Below are 16,894 nucleotides of genomic sequence, written 5' to 3' on the forward strand. Positions count from 1 at the left end.
GAATATTCAGACCCCTTTTTCCACATTTTGTTACGTTACAGCCTTATTCTAAAATTGATGAAATATACATTTTTCCTCAAACTACACACAATTCCCCATAATGACAAAGCGAAAACAGAAATACCTTATTTACGTAAGTCTTCAGACCCTTTGCTATGAGACTCGAAATTGAGCTCAGGTGCATCCTGTTTCCATTGATCATCCTTGAGATGTTTCTACAACTTGATTGGAGTCCACCTGTGGTAAATTCAATTGATTGGACATGATTTTGAAAGGCACACACCTGTCTATTTAAGGTCCCACAGTTGACACTGCCAAGCCATGAGGTCGAAAGTATTGTCCGTAGAGCTCAGAGACAGCATTGTGTCGAGGCACAGATCTGGGGAAGGGTACCAAAACATTTCTGTAGCATTGAATGTCCCAAAGAACACAGTTGCCTCCATCATTCATAAATGGAAGAAGTTTGGAATCACATACTGTAGACTCTTCCTAGAGCTGGCTGCATTCACCTACTCTGTGTCTCACAAAGTCATGGCAGTTGGAACCTATAAATCTTACATTTGGACTCATCAGAACAAGGACTGATTTCCACCGGTCTAATGTCCATTGCTTGTGTTTCTTGGCCCAAGCAAGACTTCTTATTATTGGTGTCATTTAGTAGTGGTTTCTTTGGAGCAGTTTGACCATGAAGGCCTGATTCACGCAGTCTCCTCTGAACAGTTTTTATATATATATATATATATATATATATATATATATATATATATATATATATATATATATATATATATTTGTTCTTAACTGACATTCCTAGTTAAATTAAAGGTAAAATATTATATATATATATAATATTTTACTGACATGCCTAGTTAAATTAAAGATATATATATAATATTTTACCTTTAATTTAACTAGGCATGTCAGTTAAGAACAAATTCTTATTTTCAATGACGGCCTAGGAACAGTGTTTTACCACTAGGCTACCTGCCACCCCAGTTGATATTGAGATGTGTCTGTTACTTGAACTCTGAAGCATTTATTTGGGCTGCAATTTTTGAGACTGGTAACTCGAATGAACTCATCCTCTGCAGCAGAGTTTTTTAACTCTGGGTCTTCCTTTCCTGGGCGGTCCTCATGAGAGCCCGTTTCATCATAGCGCTTGATGGTTTTGCGACTGCACGTGAAGAACCTTTCAAAGTTATTGACATTTGAGGTGTTCTTGCCATAATATTGACTTTTACCAAATAGGGCTATCTTCTGTATACCACCCCTACCTTGTCACACCACAACTGATTGGCTCAAAAGCATTAAGAAGGAAAGAAATTCCACAAATGAACTTTTAACAAGACACACCTTTAACAAGATTCTCACAATATCAGCACGAGCTGAAAATGTACTATTTTTGACTGCTGTCACATCGACACTTATACTCATTATAATGCCATTTAGTGCTGCGTTTCAGTATTCATCAAGGCCACGGTGCTTATAATGATGTTTCGACTACTGATATTTTCATGATTTGCCTGCGCGTCTTCTGACTGTGCCTCTTGTTGGTTGGGGTATTTTTTTTAAATGTATTTTGTCATTATAAAAATGAGCTGTTACCGTGTTCCAACAAACATGCTTTCTGTTTCATAGGTGTAGCAAAGGCACTCACCGAAAAAAAACTGAAAACTTTTTTGCGTTTTTTTGCGTTTATACATATAGCCAACATTAACATAAACTAGTGTGTTATTTGAAATAAAATTTTAAATCTTATTCTAATGTTACCCAAGGCCTTCGTAAACACGACCAAATGATTGTTGTTGCGATAGCATATATTAAATATTATTTAAACTGTTAGGATGTTGCAGTCAGAATGACTCATTAGCTTAAAGGGGGGGTCCATTGAGGCCCAGCGGTTCTAGTGTTAAAGTGGGAGATGGTGGCTGGCTGTGTTATTGCCAGGGAAGTGATCTACAGCAGACACATTTCCACCATATTGATTAAACCTATGGTTTCTGTCCCTTTCTCTACATCTCTCTTTGCTCTTTCTCATTTACTCTGTCTGTCACTGTACTCCCCTCTCGCTCCCTCTGTTTCGCTTACTGTCACGCATGCATTGACGCACGTGGTTTCGCCCACACACACACACTGTCTGTCTGGCATTTCCAAAGGCCTTTTTCCAAGTACGACAGCTCAAATTCTACCAGTCTCAGCCTTTCATACAGCCCAGAGTACAATATTTTTCTCTCCTCCACTCTCGCTACCTTTCTTGTCCTCCATTCATCCTTTTTTATATATATTTTTTTTTACATGTCAATTGCCCCTCTGTTGTACAGTTTCCTAGCAAGAGAGGCCGACCGTGGTGTGTGTGTGCTTGTGTGTGTGCGTCCGTGCAGTAGGGCTGGCACAACTACTGTATAAACGTGTAACCGACGGTTTTATGGATGAAGACCATAACCGTCGGTTACACGTTAAAATAATAATAATTGTTTTGTAGAACGAACAGCTGACTGAAGACGGGACGGCCGGTCATTTCTCGAGGTCGAGTCAGTTCCTGCGGTAGCATGGACTCTTTACAACGTGATGAAACTACAAGCAAGGTGTTGTAGCAAACAAATCGTTGGTTGCCTAGGCAGCGCCTTCCTCCCTCCCTGCTGCAGCAGTGCACGGAAATAGAACGAGTAGAACAGGCTTGGAACCTTAACCCTGGCGATTCGAGGACGCCGTTCGATGAATCTTTTTCCGCTCTTGGCTGCGTCACATGCAGTCTAGTGGACGAAAGAAGAGCGTGGATGTCCATTCGAACAGCTAGAGCGGTGGTTGAGTTCATTTTTGGCAGACCAATAACCGCCATCCAAAATTCCATGACCGTCACAGCCCTAATCGTGAGGGCTCGCGCGCGTCCGTGTGTGGCGCCGGCGGAGTAGCAGTTGCGTTCAAAGAGTGAAAGGTCTAGGGGACGTCCACCTGGGGGAGAGGTGTGTGTGTGTGTGTGTGTGTGTGTGTGTGTGCAACTGCAACTGCAACTGCATTTTGGTCTCCAGTACTAAAGCCTGGTATTTGAGGGAGCTCCTCCATACGATAATAACGTTGTTTAGTCAGAGCAGGTCTAAGTGTTTCATCTCTAAGGCAGAAAACAGCTAAATGGAGCTCTTTGTTGTTGATGGGTCAGGGCATCTTACTGCCTGGGGCATCGCTATGGTAATAACACACAGACACACACACACACGCAGTATATCCATGGTAATGACGGCACTGGAACTCGCCTGAGTATGCAAACACTTATCTGGAAAGGCCACTCAGGGTTACATCTCTCATTCCTCTTCCTACCTCTTTTGCTTTCTCTCGCTTCCTGTCTTTCTCTTTCTCTCTTGCTCTCGTTCTCTACCTCCTCCCACTCCTTATCCCTTCCTTTGACCTTCTCCCTTTCTCCTCCCTGACTCTCTCTCCTCTGTCAACCTCTCTTTGACTCTTTTTTTCTTTCTTCTTCTCCTTCTCTCATCTCTCCCCTCCTTCCTCTTCTCTGTCTGTGCAGTAAAGCTTTGACTGTGACAGATGAGTCTCTCTTGGCATACCTTTTTAGATAATGAAGTCACTGGACACTTCTAGTCCTTGCGTTTTTGTGTTAAAGCTGAGGCATACACACACACACACACACACACACACGTATACATACACACCCACTTGAAGCCTGGTTGTGCTTATGAAGCTACTGACCACAGCGTCTGCTATGTGCTACCCCATTTGTTTTGATGTTGTTGGTTTAGAGCGAGAGCGAGAACACACACACACTCCCTTTGATTGGTCTGTGGAAATGTGTTACTCTCTCTCACTAAAAACAGAAGGCAGGAGAAAGTAACCTACAGTAGCTAGTGTCCACAGGGCCTCTCCACATCCTAGTGTCTTGGTATTTTGATTTGTTGTTCTGTTGAAACTGTGTTTTAATTAACACACAGCAGCTGGAGTGGGAATCATCCCCTGCCCGTGGTTCTCATCCTCTTCATCCCTCTCTAAATCCCCAAATGTCTCTTCTAACCCCTGCAATCCTTCCCTCTCTCTCTCCGGGCTTTCTTCCACCTGTCCCCTCCTTCCTGTCAGATAATCTCTTTATTTCTCTCTCTCTCTTTCACCCACCTCTTTATTGTGAGCTGAGTGATTTGGCCTTTCCTTGCTCTCCTTATCAGCACAGATGATCAGGAAGTCTCTAGCAGTATGACTCTGTCCGTCTGTGTGTCATTGACTAATGTCACATCCCATCATGATGCCATCATTGTGTCACTGTAATAATGCATTAACTATCATATGGGTCACCACACATCTCCTTTCCTCCGAACATGGAAATAACAGGACAGAACAGATAGGGGCTCTGTCCCAAATGGCACCCTGTTCCCTATGTATTGCATGGGCCCTTGTCAAAAGAAGTGCAGTGCATAGGGAATAGGGTGCCATTTTGGGATGCATTCAAGGAATGGGCTGGGGATGAATGGGATGAGCTCTAAACTGTAGACAAGGCACCAATATATCTTTCTGCTCACCATTTTTCAGATATGGCCATTGATTAGTCAGGAAGTCGGCACAAGGAAGTAGGTTTTCACGGTCTATATCAGACCCTCATGTGAATAGAAAATATGTGAATAGATTTTTCTTGTAGAACTGTGAAAAGGTCACTTCTGGTGACTTAAAAAAGGATATTCTACTCCAAAATGCCTGAAAATAAAAGTATGTTTTGCTGCTCTCTCTCTCTCTTCACCCTGCTCTTGCTTGACCCCAGGGGTGTCAAACTAATTTCGGAGGGTCGCACATAATGTATAATACGCTGAACAAGAATATAAACACAACATGTTGGCCCCATGTTTCATGAGCAGAAATAAAAGATCACAGAAATGTTCCATACGCACAAAAAGCTTATTTCTCAAAAATGATGTGCACAAATTTGTTTACATCCCTGTTAGTGAGCATTTCTCCTTAGCCAAGATGACCCATCCACCTGACAGGTTGGCATATCAAGAAGCTGATTTAAGCAGCATGATCATTACAGAGGTGCACCTTGTGCTGGGGACAATAAAGGGCCACTCTAAAATGTGCAGTTTTGTGACACAACACAATGCCACAGATGTCTCAAGTTTTTAGGGAGCGTGATATTGGCGTTCTGACTGCAGGAATGTCCACCAGAGCATTGAATGTTAATTTCTCTACCATAAGCTGCCTCAAACGTCATTTTAGAGAATTTGGCAGTACGTCAAACCGGTTTCACAACCGCAGACCATGTGTATGGCATCATGTGGGCGAGCGGTTTGCTGATGTGAACAGAGTGCCCCATGGTGCCGGTGGGGTTATGGTATGGGCAGGCATAAGCTACGGACAACGAACACAATGGCATTTTATCAACGGCAATATGAATGCACAGAGATACCGTGACAAGATCCTGAGGCCCATTGTCGTGCCACCTGCATCACCTCATGTTTCAGCATGATAATGCACGGCCCCATGTCGGAAGGATCCGAACATAATTCCTGTGCAGCTGAAAATGGCCCAGTTCTTCCATGGCCTTCATCGTCACCAACTGAGCATGTTTGGGATGCTCTGGATCAAATTGTTCCAGTTCCCACCAATACCCAGCAGCCATTGAAGAGGAATGGGACAACATTTCACAGGCCACAAACAACAGCCTAATCAACTCTATGCAAAGGAGATGTCGCGCTGCATCAGGCAAATGGTGAAATTGTTGCATGTTGTGTTTTTACATTCTGACTGACTAGCTTCATTTCGATGACTGTTATCAAGCTGGACAGAGAGAAGCGACTATACACTTAGGTTCATTAATATTTCTACAGTTTCGATTTGGTTTGAGTCCTTTCAATGTCAATTGAGATCGTTTTTCCCAGCGGGGCGACGCTGCTAAATGACTATAGGGGAAACACTGCGGCTGGTCATCACGGTGGCAGGTCTCCATTCATCTCTGCTAATGGCCACTGGAGATGTAGGCTCTTCTCTTCTTTCCTCTCCTCTCCTCCATCTGTCCATACTGCCATCGATCTCTGTTTTTCAACTCCGTAGCGCCAGCCTCCCCTCTGCTGTGTTGTCTTGTATGTATTTTTCTTCTGGCACATCAATTACGTTTCTTCCATCACCTGGCCTTTAGAGGGATCGTTAAATATAACTCACCAGCCTGCAGTCCTGTGTGACCTGGAAGAGAGAGTGTGTATGTGGAGGGGGTTGGGGGTATCAGCCATCCAATCAACATCTTTCATCAGTAGATCCTTCTTTGTGTGTAACCAAAACCAAGCTCATCGAAGACAAATTAAGACCGATCATTTTTGTGTGTGTGTGTGTGTGTGTGTGTGTGTGTGTGTGTGTGTGTGTGCAGCCCTGGGCTCATTTCAATATGAACAGTCTCTGACATTATTTAGATCTGTTTGAATACCTCTCTGTTGTTCTGGAGAAACTGTCAGCACATTTACCCACGGTGTCTTATTTCTGAACGTTTTGTGTATGTGCACGCTTGACTATTTCCTTCAGAAGGCCTCACTTCCAGTAAAGTCTTGTCTTTTTCAAAGATATCAGACTGACCATTTCTAAATCCGATATCTACTCTCTCCACCCGGGAGAGAGACACTGCTGTCCAAATCAAACACGCTTCAAAAAGGGCCATCAAGAAATCCCCTATCTGCAATTGATTGAATCCTTCAGTTAGTAGCTTGCTGCCTAATAGTGAAAGGCCCATGCAGTGTAGTGTAATGACAGTAATTACACTGAGAGTCGGGTGGAGAGGAGAGTTGGTTTGTTGTGACTGGGTCTGTGCTGCTGCTGCCTGTCTGGCCTGATCTCTCTGTGGGTCGATGGCAGTAACACACTGCCGCACATTGGAAATGGAGCCTCTTCTCAGGGGAGGGGATCTATAGACCAACTGTGTGTGTGCCTATATGATGTCTCATTGTGCTGAGACTGTAAACATCCCACCCCAGTACTGCAGTATCACACACTCGCATGCCTCTCTCTTTCTGTCTCGCCCACATCAAGTCCATCTGCTGTGCTTCGTCTTTCCGCACGTCTATCCACGGCTCTGAATTCCCATATGGCTTTGCTAACTCTACACACACACACACACACACACACACACACACACACGCACGCGCGCGCGCCCGCACACATACACTCCTCTGCTTCGTAGTGACAGACTCTGCAGTTGGGCAGGGTGGTCTGTCTTACATCTGTACCTTAGGGAGAACTTGTATTTCAACTAATCACACTCCTGCCACTCACCTCTCACTCCAGTTGTCTCCACATACACACCCCTCTCCTCTCTCTCTCTCTCTCAAATGCACACAGGCTACCCGGGTGCAATTACGATTGTGTCACATCAGCAATGTGAGAGAATAGCTTTTCCGAACCGACGGAGTCAGATACACCCAACAGACTGGTTTCTACTTGTCCTGACTCTGTTTGAAGTCACCACATGACTTGCAGTCAGTCAGTGAGTTCATGGGTGACCCCCCCCCCCCCCCCCCCCCAAAAAGGTCACGTGTACAAGTACAGTGAAATGCCTTTCTTGCTTGCTCTTTCCCGAGCATGCAGTAATCAACATCTGTAGTACTATAAGAAACATTTTAAGTACAACCAAAACACTGGAAAAATAGAAGACCGTGCGAAAGTAAGTAACCTATATACAAGGTCAGTTCCAGTACCATATTTACAATTTGCATGGATACTGGAGTGGTAGGGGTAGATATGTAAAGGCGTAAGGTGACTAGACATCAGGATATTTAATAAACAAAATATCACAGATTTTTTTTTTGTTAATTTAACTCCTACAGAGTTGAATTCAACACTGTTTCAGATAACATTTGGTCCCAGTCTACATGGTGTTAAAGTTACTCTACAGCTAGTGTCACATTTTCAGAGTTAATTTGACTCAAAATGGTGTTAACATTCACACACTTTCTTTTTTTCATTCCACTGAATTTAGTTGATTTTACACTGCAATGACTGCATCATTTTACACTCCGATTTAATTCCGACACTAGAGCTCATTGACTCCTCATAATGTTGAAAATACTTATCCTGGGTTAAAAGTCAACACTGTAATTTTTACACCCCCTTTTTTACTGTGTAGCAGCAGCGTATGTGATTTGTATGAAAGTGTGTGTGAAAATGAAGTGTGTGTTGGAGTGTAAGTGAGTGTGCATAGAGACGGTGCAAGATGAAATAGAAGGATCAATGCAGATAGTCCATGTAGTCAATTTGTTAGCTATTTAGCAGTGTTATGGTCTGGGGATAGGAGTCTGTTGGTGCAGATTTGTTGCTCCAGTACCGCTTGCCTATGGGGAAGCAGATAGAACAGTCTATGGCTTGGGTGGTTGGAGTCTTTAGCGATTTTCCCGGTTCTTTCTTTCACACAGCCTGATATAGAGGTCCTCGATGGCAGGGAGCTCTGCCCCAGTGATGTACTGGGCCTTCCTCTGACACCGCCTGGTATAGAGGTCCTCGATGGCAGGGAGCTCTGCCCCAGTGATGTACTGGGATTTCCTCTGTAGTGCCATGCAGTCAAGGGCGGTGCTGTTGCCATACCAAGCAGTGATGCAGTCAGTCAAATATGCTCTCAATGGTGCAGCTGTAGAACTTTTGGAGGATTTGAGGGGCCATGCCAAACCTTTTCAACTTCCAGAGGCAGAAGTGGTGCTGTTGAGCCTCCTTCACGACTACGCGTGTGAGTGGAGCATTTGAAGTCCTTAATGATTTGGACACCCAGAGGAATGGAATAGCATTGGCTTGCATCCTTGGTTGAAAACCTAAGACACTCTCAAGGCAGTCATTTTGTAATAAAAATGACTTTTATTTAAATAAAAAGCTTTTATTTAGCTAGACTTACCAAGGAAGTGTTTTAGCAAACAGTCATCTGTAGCTGTATTGAATTATCATTGCTTAGTATACAAGGTACAGTAAGAGTTAAGGTGTGTGTGTGTGTGTTACTAGTTTGTTCCGGTCTAGAGGTCGACCGATTTTATGATTTTTCAACGCCGATACCGATTTATTGGAGGACCATAAAAGCCGATACCGATTTAATCGGATGATTTTTATTTATTTATTTGTAATAATGACAATTACAACAATACTGAATGAACACTTATTTTAACTTAATATAATACATCAATAAACTCTATTTAGCCCCAAATAAATAATGAAACATGTTTAATTTGGTTTAAATAATACAAAAACAAAGTGTTGGAGAAGAAAGTAAAAGTGAAATATGTGCCATGTAAGAAAGCTAACGTTTCAGTTCCTTGCTCAGAACATGAGAACATATGAAAGCTGGTGGTTCCTTTTAACATGAGTCTTCAATATTCCCAGGTAAGAAGTTTTAGGTTGTAGTTATTATAGGAATAATAGGACTATTTCCCTCTATACCATTTGAATTTCATTAACCTTTGACTATTGGATGTCTTATAGGCACTTTAGTATTGCAAGTGTAACAGCATAGCTCCCGTCCCTCTCCTCGCTCCTCCCTGGGCTCGAACCAGGAACTCAACGACAACAGCCACCCTCGAAGCAGCGTTCCTCATGCAGAGCAAGGGGAACGACTACTAGAAGGCTCAGCACGAGTGACGTTTGAAACGCTATTAGCGCGCGCTAACTAACTAGCCATTTCACTTCGGTTACACCAGCCTCATCTCGGGAGTTGATAGGCTTGAAGTCATAAACAGCGCAATGCTTGACGCACACGAAGAGCTGCTGGCAAAACGCACTAAAGTGCTGTTTGAATGAATGTTTACGCGCCTGCTTCTGCCTACCACCGCTCATTCAGATACTTAGATACTTGTATGCTCAGTCAAATTATATGCAACGCAGGACACGCTAGATAATATCTATCATCAACCATGTGTAGTTAGCTAGTGATTATGATTGATTGTTTTTTATAAGATAAGTTTAATGCTAGCTAGCAACTTACCTTTGCCTGTTACGCGAATGCAGTAAGCCGTCTCCTTGTGAAGTGCAACGAGAGAGAGGCAGGTCGTTATTGCGTTGGACTAGTTAACTGTAAGGTTACAAGATTGCATCCCCCGAGCTGACAAGGTGAAAATCTGTTGTTCTGCCCCTGAACAAGGCAGTTAACCCACCGTTCCTAGGCCGTCATTGAAAATAAGAATGTGTTCTTAACTGACTTGCCAAGTTAAATAAAGGTATAAAAATTGGCGTCCAAAAATACCTGATTGTTTTGAAAACTTGAAATCGTCCCTAGTTAATCGGCCATTCCGATTAATCGGTCGACCTCTATTCCGGTCCACAGGTCTGTGTAGTTTTCAACACCCTAGGACGGCAGGCAGAAACCTCCAATGTCTCTTTCATTATCTTCTCCCCACATCAGATGTGACAAACACAGCTCTGTTGCTCCAGTCATGCTGTTATGGAGCTGCAACACACACACACACACACACACACCGTAAGCACGGACCCACATACACACCACCGGTATTGAGATCGAGATCGAGTGTGATGCCACAGTGACATTTAGCGGACACCTAATTGGAGTACCAAGAGACAACCAACACTCAAGTCTTGGGTTGGGGCTTTTTGCTATCAACCTGGGTTCACTGGTTCACCAAATGCCTGGTAACTTGACACACGTCTTTTCTCATACATATCCTACATATACCTGTTGTATACAGATATGTTGTGTATATAGGGATCTGTTGACTATTAGTCAAATGGGGTGTGGTTTGGAACTGACAGAGGATATAAGTACCATTACTCAGCCACACCAGTGTGCAGTTGGAATAACTGCTTATGTGTGTGAGATAATATGTAATGCTTATGTTGACATTGTGAAAGAGCTAACTGCAGGGGAGCTGTACAAAATAGTGTTTCTGCAGTTCCATTGCCTCCAATCTGCTTTGTGTTTGTACAGAATGTGTCTGTGTGTTTGGACATAGAGGAGGACAGTGAAGTCCCTGTTGCTAAATGGATGGTCACAGCAGACTTATAATGCAGTGGTCCCCCACTGGCCCTGTTTACACCACACCCACTTCAAGGCATTCCTTCTTCCCTGAGAGGTGTGAAAGAGACCAGTGTGCATAAAAAATGATCGTGGAATCTCCATGACAATGTGGCTGCATTTGAGAGAGAGAAAATATTTATATATTTAACTGTTCTTATCAAGGTCCAAAAAGGAACATCATTCCTTTGGTGAGGAGTCCAATACACCCCTCAGTGACGCCTTTTACTACACAAGCCAGATACCCTTTTGATTTATGATCTCCTATGAAGTGACTTAGCAGTTTATGGTACAGAATAGTGTTTTACTAACCTCACCAATGTCATTCCAGCCTACAGCAGCGCTGCCCTTTCAATCACACTCTGTCGTTCTAAAAGAGGTAACTAGTCATGTAATTCATTGGTATACTATTGAGTTAGCTCGCTATTACAGTAGTTACATAGATTGGTACAGTTGAAGTCGAAGTTTACATACACTTAGGTAGGAGTCATTAAAACCACTCCACTAGTTTCTTTTTAACAAACAATAGTTTTGGCAAGTCGGTTAGGGCATCTACTTTGTGCATGACACAAGTGATTTTTCTAACAATTGTTAACAGACAGATTATTTCACTTATAATTCACTGTATCACACTTCCAGTGGGTCAGAAGTTTACATACACTAAGTTGACTGTGCCTTTAAACAGCTTGGAAAATTCCAGAAAATGATGTCATGGATTTAGAAGCTTCTGATAGGCTAATTGACATAATTTGAGTCAATTGGACGTGTACCTGTGGATGTATTTTAACACCTACCTTCAAACTCAATGCCTCTTTGCTTGACATCATGGGAAAATCAAAAGAAATCAGCCAAGACCTCAGAAAAAAATTGTGGACCTCCACAAGTCTGTTTCATCCTTAGGAGCAATTTCCAAACGCCTGAAGGTACCACGTTCATCTGTACAAACAATAGTACGCAAGTATAAACACCATGGGACCACACAGCTGTCATACCGCTCAGGAATGAGACGCATTCTGTCTCCTAGAGATAAACGTACCTCGTTGCGAAAATTGCAAATCAATCCCAGAACAAGGACCTTGTGAAGATGCTGGAGGAAACCTGTACAAAGTATCTGTATCCACAGTAAAACCGTAACAGTAAGTCCTATATCGACATAACCTGAAACGCCGCTCAGCAATGAAGAAGCCACATCTCCATAACCCCCATAAAAAAGCCAGACTACGGTTTGCAACTACACATGGGGACAAAGATTGTACTTTTTTGAGAAATGTCCTCTGTTCTGATGAAACAAAAATATAACTGTTTGGCAATAATGACCATCGTTATGTTTGGAGGAAAAAGGGGGAGGCTTGCAAGCCGAAGAACACCATCCCGGCCGTGAAGCACGGGGGCGGTAGCATCATGTTGTGGGGGTGCTTTGCTGTAGGAGGGACTGGTGCACTTCACAAAATAGATGGTATCATGAGGGAGGAAAATGATGTGTGTATATATTGAAGCAACATCTCAAGACATCAGTTAAAGTTAAAGCTTGGTCGCAAATGGGTCTTCCAAATGGACAATGACCCCAAGCATACTTCCAAAGTTGTGGCGAAATGGCTTAAGGACGGGCCTCCCGGGTGTCGCATTGGTCTAAGGCACTGCATCGCAAGGCTGGGTTCAAGCCCAGGCTCTGTCGCAGCCGGCCGCGACCGGGATGTCCATGGGGCGACGCAAAATTGGCCTAGCGTCGTCCGGGTTAGGGAGGGATGGCCGGTAGGGATATTCTTGTCTCATCGCGCACTAGCGACTCCTGTGGCGGGCCGGGCGCAGTGCATGCTGACCAGGTCGTTAGGTGTACAGCGTTTCCTCCGACACAATGGTGCGGCTGGCTTCCGGGTTGGATGTGCGCTGTGTTAAGAAGCAGTATGGCTTGATTGGGTTGTGTTTCAGAGGACGCATGGCTCTCGACCTTCGTCTCTCCCGAGCCCGTATGGGAGTTGTAGCGATGAGACAGAAGTTGTGGGCAGAACTGAAAAAGCATATGTGAGCAAGGAGGCCAACAAACCTGACTCGGTTACACCAGCTCTGTCAGGAGGAATGGGCCAAAATTCACCCAATTTATTGTCGGAAGCTTGTGGAAGGCTACCTGAAGCGTTTGACCCAAGTTAAACAATTTAAAGGCAATGCTACCAAATACTATTTGAGTGTATGTAAACTTCTGACCCACTGGGAATGTGATGAAGGGGTGAAATAAATCATTCTTCCTACTCTTATCCTGACATTTCACATTCTTAATATAAAGTTGTGATCCTAACTGAGTGGTGGACAGGGAATTTTTACTAGGATTAAATGTTAGGAATTGTGAAAAACTGAGTTTAAATGTGTTTGGCTAAAGTGTGTGGAAACTTCTGACTTCAACTGTAAACAAGTTGTTATTTTTATTTTATTTTTATTAATTTTTTGAATTTTCTTCCCAATTTCGTGGTAGTTACTATCTTGTCTCATCGCTACAACTCCCGTACGGGCTCGGGAGAGACGAAGGTTGAAAGTCATGCGTCCTCTGATACACAACCCAACCAGCTGCACTGCTTCTTAACACAGCGCGCATCCAACCCGGAAGCCAGCCGCACCAATGTGTCGGAGGCTACACCGTGCACCTGGCAACCTTGGTTAGCGCGCACTGCGGCCCGCCACAGGAGTTGCTGGTGCGCGATGAGACAAGTACATCCCTACCGACCAAGCCCTCCCTAACCCGGACGACGCTAGGCCAATTTTGCGTCACCCCATGGACCTCCCGGTCGCGGCCGGTTACGACAGAGCCTGAACCCAGAGACTCTGATGGCACAGCTGGCGCTGCAGTACAGCGCCCTTAACCACTGCGCCACCCGGGAGGCCTCGTAGTGTGGTTATTAAGACACAAGACAATTCAGTGATGACCTCAGTGGTGGAAAAAGTACCCAATTGTCAATCTGCTATTTATTTATGTTTTATTTATCCTTTATTTAACTAGGCATACTTGAGTAGAAGTAAAGATACCTTTAATAGAAAAGGACTCAAGTGAACATCCTAAAGTAAGTGTAAGTATAAAACTAAATGTAATAGCTAAAATCTTAAGAATATAAAGTAAAAGTATAAATCATTTCACATTCACTCATTGAAGGATAGCCACACGTCAACAGTTTCACTATCATTTAAAAACGAAGCATTTACACTTAGTAAGTCTGCCAGATCAGAAGCTGTACGGATGACCAGAGATGTTCTCTTGATAAGTGCGTGAATTGGACAATATTCCTGCCCTGCTAAGCATTCGTAATGTAACGTGTACTTTTGGGTGTCAGGGAAAATGTATGGGAGTAAAATGTACATTTGTTTTTCAGAATGTAGTGGAGAAAAAGTAAAACTTGTCAAAAATATAAAGAGTAAAGTACAGATACCCCAAACAACTACTTACGTAAGTGGTACTTTAAAGTACTTTACACCACTGCATGTCAGGCTATAGCTATAGCTATCCTCAAGACAATATGAAAATAATAATGTATTGTCTGGCTGTAACCAATGGCCATATTGTTAGACTTTTATTTAACCAAACCCAATTAGTCCATTAAAAGTGTTTTTTTCCCAGTTTTTTTATAGATCCTGTTATGGTGATGCTCATTTCTGTTCTGTATGTTATCGTCTTGTGAAGACCTGGGAGAACGGCTGTTAGATCCTGCTAACGAGCTGCAGTGCGTTTTAAACAGGCGTGTATGTTATGAGACGCGGTGTGTGTTTTTTCCTGTCAGTCAGTTGACTGGGAACAGATGTTACTGCAAAAGCGTTCACACTTACGCGACACGACTCTCTGAAATGGTGCGGTATTGTGACTCAGATTTATAGCTGTACAACATCAGGCCAGAATATTGGTAACAGACTGATCAGCTGAAATTGCTGCATTATTACTTGAATAAATAATAATATTGATCATAACAATCCCCCCCCACCTCTTCTCCAGGCGTGCCCCCGTCATCGTCTCCTCTGAAAGGAAGAGGAAGTGATGTCACGTCACCACAACCGCTTCGAGAGGGAGTACCGAGGGATGCCGTGGGAGAGGCGGGACATCATCCGTCCGACTGGCCTCCTCAACGGATCGGGAGCCAATAACAGCTGCCCAACCGTCAACGGTAACAATCGCCCGGGACTCCTCCCACTGCCCGTCATCCCTTCCCTCTTGCCAACCCCGGTTACGGTTGCCGTGACGACATCGAGTGGTGGTGACATGGTTGTCAAGCGTCAAGGAGGCGTCACAGTCACGGCCGCTGGTGCTGCCAAGGTAAGAACACACGGGTCCTCTTTCTCTCTCCGTCCACGCCAAAACCATTTACCTCCCTCCTCATTATACACTCTGTCTCCGTTCTCCAACTCTTACCATTCTCTCCATGCAAATCTTTTTCTCTCTGGCCTCTATCCCCTGCCGCCACTCTCCAACTCTTCTCATTTCAATCCCGCCAAGCCGTTTAGCTGCGTCTCTCTCTCTCCTCTCTCTCTGTCTCTCTCCTCTCTCTCTGTCTCTCTCTGTCTCTCTGTCTCTCTCTCACTCTGTCTCTCTCTCTCTGTCTCTCTCTGTCTCTCTCTCTCTGTCTCTCTCTCTCTCTGTCTCTCTCTGTCTCTCTCTCTCTCTCTCTCTGTCTGCCAAATGGCTGGCTTGTTCCCTCTTTTCTCCTCCTCACTAATTTTCTCCTCTCATTATGTAAATTACCTGAGGCAGCAGTTGAGATGTGGCCAAGCTGTAGGTGCTTACAAAGCTCTGAGCTTGGACAGGGTTTACATGCATGTGCTTTCCAATATATGGAATACTTATTATAAACTTACACTATGATGAACTTTGTTGGATAAACTAAAAAAGATCCTGTAGTGTTTTTGTCTTTTCCCCGTGATAGCTGTTTTTTCTGCTAGCTCTTTTTCATTGTAATGACCAACCCTTACTCAAAACTGGAATCTGAAAAGTTCTACGCCCTAGTACCACTTTGAGATTTGACCTCTTACGTTTACTTTTATGCAGTGAGTTCACTGTGAGTTTTCTCTTCTCTCCTGTAGCCCAAGGAGTTACCTAGATACTCTGAGAGAGGCAGCTTCACCAAATAAAGTTAGAAAACCAAGCCTCCTCCCTTCTGGCTCTGCTAGTTCGACCACCATTCATCTTTCTCTAACTTTTTTCCGCAATATCACTTTACTTTCATTTAACTCCACAGGGCCTGAGCTTCTCTCCACCTCTCACCCCCACATCACTCCGTTACCATTACATGGGCTTTGTTTTCTCCTTCTCTTTCTTTCCCCCCACATTATCTCATTCGCGCTCTGTCTGTCTCTCTGTCTGTCTCTCTCTCGCTGTCTCTCGCTGTCTCTCTCTCTCGCTGTCTCTCGCTGTCTCTCTCTCTCGCTCTCTCTCGCTGTCTCTCGCTGTCTCTCTCTCGCTGTCTCTCGCTGTCTCTCTCTCTCGCTGTCTCTCGCTGTCTCTCTCTCTCGCTGTCTCTCGCTGTCTCTCTCTCTCGCTGTCTCTCGCTGTCTCTCTCTCTCGCTGTCTCTCGCTCTCTCTCGCTGTCTCTCTCCCTCTCGCTGTCTCTCTCTCTCTCGCTGTCTCTCTCTCTCGCTGTCTCCTCTGCCAGGCAGTAGTGGTAAACAAGACTGCAGTAATGCTGCTGCTAAGTGAGCATCATTAGATGGTTGAGAGAACTCTCTGACCACAGAAATGTTAAATCTCCTCCGGCAGCCAAGTGGCCTCTTTTTGTCTGCTGAATAATGACATGTATCCGGAACAGAACTCTCAGCAGCCACCGTCTCCCACCATGGCTATTGTCATCAGTCAATGGCTGCCAATGTGATTAGGACCACTCAATATGGCTGCCATACATATAGCTTCAGTAGCTCGGCTGGTCTGACATGTGTGTCAGATACATGGACGGT

General features: G+C 44.1%; 1 protein-coding gene across 1 annotated transcript in view; it reads left to right on the top strand.

The window, feature by feature from the left end:
• Positions 1-16,894, top strand: part of LOC110530907 (kelch-like protein 29) — a 331,159-nt gene that overhangs the window by 92,184 nt on the left and 222,081 nt on the right. Inside the window, exon 3 of the mRNA XM_036985426.2 lies at positions 14,946-15,263. Within this exon, the coding sequence (XP_036841321.1) occupies positions 14,988-15,263 (276 nt within the window). The 5' untranslated portion in view covers positions 14,946-14,987. The remainder of the gene's footprint in view (positions 1-14,945; positions 15,264-16,894) is intronic.

This window comes from Oncorhynchus mykiss, chromosome 8 (assembly GCF_057628025.1).
Source record: "Oncorhynchus mykiss isolate SJ-2025 chromosome 8, ASM5762802v1, whole genome shotgun sequence".
NCBI classification, from domain to species: domain Eukaryota; kingdom Metazoa; phylum Chordata; class Actinopteri; order Salmoniformes; family Salmonidae; genus Oncorhynchus; species Oncorhynchus mykiss.